Source organism: Lycium ferocissimum, chromosome 7, assembly GCF_029784015.1.
Source record: "Lycium ferocissimum isolate CSIRO_LF1 chromosome 7, AGI_CSIRO_Lferr_CH_V1, whole genome shotgun sequence".
NCBI lineage: Eukaryota > Viridiplantae > Streptophyta > Magnoliopsida > Solanales > Solanaceae > Lycium > Lycium ferocissimum.
Window position 1 is genome coordinate 6,821,688 of NC_081348.1, and position 8,104 is coordinate 6,829,791.

Below are 8,104 nucleotides of genomic sequence, written 5' to 3' on the forward strand. Positions count from 1 at the left end.
AAATAGACTAAATGAATAGTAATAAGCCGTAAATAGTTATAAGTTAGTAATTTTAACTATGTATGTAATTAGACAATTCTTTATTTTGAAATGATTTGTAATTTTCTAAACATCTGTAATTTTCTAAACATCAAATACATTTTGTACTTTAAGAAATAATATGTATTTAATTTACATAAATAAAATTAATACTCAAATTATATAAAGTATACATGTAATATATATTAAGGTATTTTGGCAAATGAAATGACAAAATAGCACCAAAATAATATGAAAAGTATTTTTAAATTTTATAATAATAATACATAGATATGTATGCTCTTTTTAAAATTCACAAAGCTTAGTGCCTGTTTGGTCATGAGAATTATTCACTTTTTTCCGGATTTTTTTTCATTTTATTTGAAAATCACCGTTTGACCATGAAAATTTCAAATACAACTTGAAGTTGTATTTGGAAAACGCCTAAAACCTTGTTTTCACTTTTTTTCACTTTTAGTACATTCAAACATCCAAATATTCGTTACAAAACTATAATCAAACACAACTCCATCTTCGACTTCAACTTCAAAAATTTCAAATAAAGTAAAAAATAGTATTTGGTTTCTATGGCCATACGCCCACTTAATAAGTTAACTTAAAATTTGGAGAGTCAAAATTGAAAAATGCATAATAAATTTTATGTTTAACAAAATATTTTGAATTTTTTTTTTTTACGTCAAATATGTTTTATATGTTCTAATTTCTACTTCATAACTCAAAAAACCATTCCAAAATATATATTCAATACAATTTTTGTAATGATTAGCGCACTGTGTATCTCTAATGATCAGATAAATTAAAATCGTGATAGTAAATCTATCACTAATCCATTACAATAGATAACATATTTATTATATGAAAAGTTTTTAAGATAATTTTTTTATCGTAGCTCTATCACATAATTTTGCATTATTATTATTTCTTAAATAAATTGGCCATGATTCAGTCGCTGTATTGGTAATAGTTACTTCGAGAAACAATTTATCTCAATCATTATTTATTTCATTTATTTGAGACTCTTCAGTATTAATGTCACGCCCCAGATTAAAAGAGACGCGACCAACACCCGATGCCTTAAACTTATCCCATATTCGTGGTACCATATTCTACTTATTTTTGACGTTGTATGGGTCACACAAGCCCGGAATTACTTTAATTGCATTGTCGTTAAACTTGTAATTAATCTATTTTAAATATAAAAATTTGTGCTACCTTACCAATAATATGTACAATTATCCTAACATTAAGCCTGCTCATGTGCATATATAATATCGATCATATACAAAATTATTTTCACAGTGATTTTGTGAGGTAAAAAGTGTTGAAACCATTCATAATACAAAAAATCAAAGATAGGAATATAATTTTAATATTTAATGGTAAGTCGTTTAAGATTTTTTTTTTTTTTTTTTTTTTTTTTTTTTAAGTATGGGAATTTGATATGAAATATTGGAGGGAAAGTAAAATAACAAAAGTTGACTTTCAATTATTTTGGCTTCCCTCTAATATTTTGGTGTAAAATTCCCTATGTCACCCATTCCCCATATTCCCTCCCTGTAACCCACGACCAACCCCACTCAGATAAACTTGAAATATCCAATTCAAATGCTACCACATACACTCCAAAGAAAAAAGAATTCCCTGCGTGTATTTTTTTTTTTTTTTTTCTCTCAATGTCTTGCTATTTCCCCACCTGATGGTCATCCAACAATCGCTGTAAATTAACCCCTCTCTTGTGTAGTTTTTACTCATCAATATCTCTACCTAATAAAAGTTCCTATTATAATTTTTATTTGAATATTTATTTCAGTTAACACAAGGAACAGTTATTCTATGGAGTTTTCAACTCCAGCACATAATTTGTCTTAATGGAGGAATTCTTAACATCCTTTTAATAAGGAGGTAGGTTTTTATTGATCCTTATAATCGAATAGTTAACTATTTTATATAGAAGTTACTATTTCTTTCTCATTGTTTTGTTTTCTTCACTAATTAATGTTAGTTTTATGATTAAAAATTGAAGATGTACTTTGCTTAAATCATGATATCAAAAAAGTATATACTAAATTATGATTTTTTTCTTCTTTTCACACAGGTACATGAAGGTGCAAAAAGTGTCTCAAGAGTGAAGTTTTTAGTTTAAAGATGTTGCATTAGCACATGAGGAAGCAACATACTTTTTCTTTTTCAATTTACCATTATTCATGCATTTCAATTAGATTTTTTATGATTAGTGATTTCACTCTATTTACTCAATTTTGGACCCATATGTTATCGCATAATTATAGATGTAATTAGCAGTTGGTTTTGTATGACTTTTGTGATGTCTTTTATTTAAAGATTTAAATACTCCCTAGTACGCTTTTGATCACAAAGTATCTATTTACGGAAAGTAGATTGTATTGCACATTTCAACCTGCATCAAATTTTAAATTCAGTGAAAAAAGTAATTTATTCCATAATGGCCTTCATATTAATAACATAATTATATTTTTAATTACAAATTAACTTTATTTGATGACAATTGAAATTTTCACAAATTAACGTAACGTATAGTGACGAATTAGTCTTGACAAAAAAAAAAAAAAAAAAAAAAAAAAAAAGATTCAATGACGAAATTGGTGCCTTTCCTAGAAAGACAAATTTGTCACTAATTTAATTATTTAGAGACGAAAATTTCCTTTCGTACACAAAGCATATAGCGTTTAGTGACGTAATCACATTCTTTTAACTACAAATTATGCATAGCTTTAAAGACAATCTGTATCGTCACTAATTAAAATTATAGTTAGTGACAAATTAGATTTCTCGGTAATACCCACATTTTTAGTGACGTACAATATTTTTAGCTACAAAACTTTTACGCTATTCATGACAAATAGGTTCGTCATAAATACTACTCATTTGGGACGAAATTTTATTTTGTAGTTAATATAACTTTATTCAGCGACGAAACACTAAGTTGTCTCCATATACTGTTAGCGACCCACTTTTTGCGATTTAAAGATTGACGAACTTTTTTTTGTCACGAAAGATCTTTTGTGACGAAATATGACTTTTAAGTGACAAAATAATTCATCACAAATAATGAAATTTGTTGTAGTGTCAATCAAAGGAATTAGTTCCCTACTGTTGAGCATTTAAGTGTTTGTTACAGACTTCGTTTCAACTATATGATCCAATTGGCAATAAATTGAATACCAGCGTTCATACAATTAGTTCACATGCTATTATGTACTTAACTTATGGGTAAAACCAGCAGTACCTGATAATATATCGATAAGAAAGAAAATGAAATTTATTTAATAATTTTGTCTCATTACGATGTTTTGACTAAAGTCTAGGTGTACATTATTGAAAGAGGAATATATAATTGATTGTACAGGAAATAACTACGTTATTATTTTGTGTGTTGGAGAATTGGGGAGCTTTGTTCCTGCAAGGAAGTGGTTAACGAGTGAAAGGGCTCTAGCAGGCTGATAACTTGGCACTTGATGTCCTGCTCCTCTCACTGTAGCAAATATCAAATTACCTTTGTATACTTGTGCGTATCCACCAACCTAAATTAAAATAAATAAAAGATAGTAATTTATATGTAAGTGCCCAAACAAATTTTCATGTTTCAAAATTACAGTATGAAAGATGCTTCCCTCAATGAAAATTTGAAGTGCTTATTAGAGTTTCTCGTGGAGCCAAAAGACGATTCTTAATAACTTTGTGGACATTTTAGCTGTTCAATGAAGTACTTTTGTCCAACATGAAAGAGGTCAAAGTTATTTCTATTTAGCTTAAAAAGTAAATTATTCTCCTAAGTTTGTCAATTAAATTTATACTCTCCCGTTCCCATAATAAGTGCCACCTTAGCAAAAATCACACATATTAAGAAATGAATAAATATAATGTGAAGTTTACTAAACTACTCTTTTTTAATAAATGTCTTTTGAGAATCAAGTATGTTAAGGAGGACTACTTTAATGCTAAGGACGTGGATGGAAACACATGTCAATTTTTGTCTTGAATTCCTAACGTGACACTTATTTTGGGACAATTTTTTTTTTTAAGGTGACACTTATTGTTTTGGGACGGCGGGAGCATACAATTAGTTCTCTAAGGAATATTTATATCAGGTCACCTTTAACTGTAGTAATCTTATTTTTGTATTACAAATTTCACATTTTAAAGAGACTTATTTGAAGATATTTTTGGTGACTTGAAAGTGTTAAACGATTTTTAATTGGCATGTATATAACTAAGTAATGCACGCACCTCATCACTGTGGAACCAGGGATATCAAGGTGTTTCAACAGGAAGCTTCATCTTCTTAATAGATTTCTTAGTCGAAGTTAATGGTACTATTCCATCTGTGTCCCCGCTGCAATTTTGCAAACCCTTAAATAGATTATTACCATTAAAAGTTGAATAATAACACAATAGAAAAAAAAAATACACACACACACACACGCACAAGAAAAATGGTGGCCTGAGAAATTAAGTGTTCACCTGAATATCCATGCTCTTACTCCATTTGCCATAACTTCTTTGAGAAGAGGAATTATTGTTAATGGGCTATCCGTCCAACTTGCTATGACATCACTGCAAATTTTGTTTTAAACTAGATCCAATTAACCCATTATAACTAGGTTAGAGCAAACAATGTTGGGGCCGGGTCTTAACATTTTTAGTTAATCAGCTTAAAGTATTTGTACATGTCTAGCCATAATAGTTTGTAGCTGTCGTTGGTGTATACTCATGTTATATACTAATAATTAGCGTACACATGAATTATATTATACCAATTATACGGTGACTATACTTGATTATATACTGCATACTGACTAAAATTTATTAAAATAAAAGATTACGGTTATTTAAGGCAAGCTAGAATATATCGAACTGAAAATACCTGCATGGCTGCCAATTATACTTAATTTTGGTGACACTGGCATGGAGAGCCTTTTGAACATCAAGACGATTCATGTAGGCAATTACATAATCATCACTGCATGGATCGATCACTTGCTGCATTCCATAATTAATCTTGTTAGCAATATATACATACTCCAAATACATCATGAATTTAATAAACAAAGTACTACACACATAAAGTTTCATTAATAGCACGTACTATAAGTTTTCTACATCTTTACGTTATTGAATTGATTAGTTCAAATTAAGACAAATTAAAAAAACCAAAATTAACTTACTGAATTTTTATAGGGGGTATATCTATAGGCAGTGAGGTCGTCGGAATTAGGGCATAATGGGGCATATATGTTGTAAAGATCGATGGGGTCAGTATTAGCAATAGCTATATCAATGGCATTATCGCACTCGTGCGGTTGAGGAAGGGCTTTGTCCGAGAAATTGCAGTATCTCTCTATTTCCTCTAAAATCTCATCTGGAATCAAGCCATGACTTGCATGGTACTCATACATTCCCTTTTTATCAGTCTCATAATTTATCACTGCATTCCCAATCTGCACCGAAAAAAAGAAAAGAAAAAAAGAACATAATAAAAACTATCAGAGTTGGGCTGTGAGGGTAGTGAAAGTTTTAATATGTCATAACACTAATATCCGCACCATCTCCTTCAAGCAGTTATGCAATATATGTTTATGTTTAGCATACATGGTAAATTGTCATGATACTTATTTTTTCTGTAGTACATAAAAAGTAAAATCTTCTAAGGAAGCAATCATTGTTCCCCACAAACATTTATGCTGTATAAATTGAAACTCAATTTAAACACAGTTAAAGGGATAGCTTGTTAATTGAAAAAATAGCATAGTTAAAATTCACAATCCAAGGATATGGCTAGTGTTCAATAAAATTGGTGAAAATCATGGGAATCAGTAATCCCCCACCCAAAAGTGTGGCCTAATGCAGAGTCGGTTCTAGGATCTGAAGCTGTGCCCCTACAACGATTTTAAGTTAATTCTACAATAATTCTACAATTATAACTGGGTTCACAATCAAATATTTATAACTATTCATTAGATTTTCTAATATATATAGGCTCTTGGCAATCTGTTAGCTGGCCATTAGATTTGTTCCGTGGCGTAACAACTAGTGGAATAGGTGAAAACTATAGTAAATTTTGATAGGTAGAGTTATTGAAATATATGGTCGAGGTGCTGCAAGTTGACACCAACACCATCATACCATTATAAAAGAAATAGCATTAAAAATCCAGTTCTAAATTTTTTTACAAAATGAGAGCGGGATGAGAAAAGTAAGTAATTACCATTATCCCCTTTAAGTTGATAAGAGTCTTTTTAGCAAGCTTGTTATGCTGGAGGATTAATTCTGCCAATTGAGGTACAAAATGGCCGGCATAGCTCTCACCAGCAATGTAAAAATCTCTATTCTTGTACTCTGGAAACCTTTGCATCCAATTCAATAAGAATATTACATTGTCCAAGGCAGTATTTCTATCTCCATTTGATTCGACATCAGAACTTGTATTTGATTATGAAAATCCTACTCCAGCTGGGGACTCCAAGAATAATATATTTGCCGCTATGAATAGTGAATAGATATTCAAAGTTAAGGTCAATTTTCTAAATCACAACAAGAAAAAAAAAAAAAAAAAAAAAGGGCATAAAATTCACTCCGAAATAAAAGGTAATTACCATGATTCCATGCGTAGTGATTCCTATACAATGCCTTCCCATCACCGTGGACTCTAAAAGGTCCAACTTCCTCCATAGTTCCATAGGCAATTTGTTATACCCCGTACTTTGGACGTTAGAATATTCTAAGTTGGTTGCGACAAGTTATGGACAAGACTTTTAATTTTCGGTTTTGTTGATTTTTTTTGTTTTAATGCGCAAGTTGCATAATTGGAATAAGGGTAAAATTGGAATAAGGAAAAATTTGGGGTTAAAAGTGAATTATGGAGAGTTGAGCATTTCATGAAAATTTGGGGCTAGAAGTGAAATTATGGAAACTTAAATTCATGAAAATGGCCATATGTGGCCATGTGTGAGATGTGGGCCATAGGGCCACTTGTGCAAATTATATATGGAGCATAAGATGACTAACTTAAGTCATCTTCATCATTTTCATCTCCTAGAAACTTCAAGAAAAATGGAGAAAAAAAGAAGGAGAAAAAAACGGCCAAGAAAAAAAAAAAATGAAGACCAAAAAGTCTTGAGCAAAAAAAATATTTTCTTCTAGCTTTCCTACTAATTGAAGGGCCCTCGTCAACATGGAGTGGTTGTTGGAACAAGAAAATCGTTCGTTGTTGCGATTCATCAACCTTAGCCGAGGATGAAGTCAATGGAAAAGGTGAGGTTTCATCTTCCTTACATGTTTTATGGATGATTTGTGCATGTTGTGATATGTAGAAGTGAATGAAATACATGAAGGTATGATGTTGAAGTTGTAGCTGTGAGTTGTAGTTTGGCCGTGTGTGGGTGTGTGTTGTATGGAGTGATGAATTAATTGTATTCAACATGTTTGTGTGTTGTTGTAATGTGTAGAAAATGAATGAAAATCATGGAATTGATGTATGTTGGTGTTGGCCGAATAGGGGCTGTTTTTGGTAGCTTATAGCGAAGTGATTTTACTTAGTATTTTGGTTGTTGTTGTCATGGATTATGTAATGAGAATGAAGGTATTGAATGGTTCAAGTTGAAGTTGTAATTGTTGTGTGTGTGGCGTGTACATGCTATGGTTGGTGTAGAAGTGAAGAAGTAAGTTTATTTAGCATGTTTAGATTGTTGTTGTTGTGGATTTATGATGAACAAAATGAAGAATTAATGCATCAAGTTGAAGGTAAAGTTGTATATGGGCTGTTTTGGAAGTCAATGTAATCTTAATATAGTTTCTTGTAATTATGAGATTAATGTTGTTAAAGTATGGATTGTTAGTATGGTTTGTGAATTTTGAAGAAAGAAAATGTATTGTTGTTGTTCTTATGGAAATTTGAGGTTTCGGGTGGAGTGGAGCACTAATTGGGTTGTTTGAAATATTGTGCGGATTGTTGGAAATGTCCTTGAATGGTTTTGGATTGGTATTCGAATATGCGATCGTTGATATTAGTTTGAATATATGAAGTTGA

The 8,104-nt window shown here is 30.8% G+C and overlaps 1 protein-coding gene and 1 long non-coding RNA gene across 4 annotated transcripts; one reads left to right on the top strand and one right to left on the bottom strand.

The window, feature by feature from the left end:
• The first annotated feature begins 1,440 nt into the window (after window positions 1-1,440).
• Window positions 1,441-2,906, top strand: LOC132062485 (uncharacterized). Its single transcript, XR_009416191.1, has 3 exons — window positions 1,441-1,755; window positions 1,850-1,941; window positions 2,135-2,906. It is a non-coding gene; the product is annotated as an uncharacterized LOC132062485 (long non-coding RNA).
• Window positions 2,907-3,150: 244 nt separating this feature from the next.
• LOC132063209 (serine carboxypeptidase-like 40) lies at window positions 3,151-6,763 on the bottom strand. Of its 3 annotated transcripts, XR_009416348.1 has the most exons (6): window positions 6,672-6,763; window positions 6,284-6,558; window positions 5,244-5,516; window positions 4,943-5,058; window positions 4,306-4,632; window positions 3,151-3,599 (listed from the first exon to the last, which is right to left on the bottom strand). XR_009416348.1 is itself a non-coding variant. In XM_059455666.1 (5 exons), the coding sequence occupies exons 2-5, from the start codon at window positions 6,428-6,430 to the stop codon at window positions 4,536-4,538; spliced, it is 633 nt and encodes a 210-aa protein (XP_059311649.1). In that variant the 5' UTR covers window positions 6,431-6,558; window positions 6,672-6,763; the 3' UTR covers window positions 4,015-4,535. The 3 variants fall into 3 exon arrangements, 1 of the variants encoding a protein (XP_059311649.1); XR_009416349.1 differs by lacking the exon at window positions 5,244-5,516; XM_059455666.1 differs by lacking the exon at window positions 3,151-3,599 and having other exon boundaries at window positions 4,015-4,632.
• Between the last annotated feature and the right edge of the window lie 1,341 nt (window positions 6,764-8,104).

Bases quoted from the DNA above. Each gene is read 5' to 3' on its own strand.
- LOC132063209 (XM_059455666.1), bottom strand. From the start codon at position 6,430: ATGCAAAGGTTTCCAGAGTACAAGAATAGAGATTTTTACATTGCTGGT. The intron at 5,517-6,283 runs GTAATTACTTAC...TTTTCGGTGCAG, and splicing joins TCAACTTAAAGGGGATAATG to ATTGGGAATGCAGTGATAAA. The intron at 5,059-5,243 runs GTAAGTTAATTT...TATGGAATGCAG, and splicing joins ATACCCCCTATAAAAATTCA to CAAGTGATCGATCCATGCAG.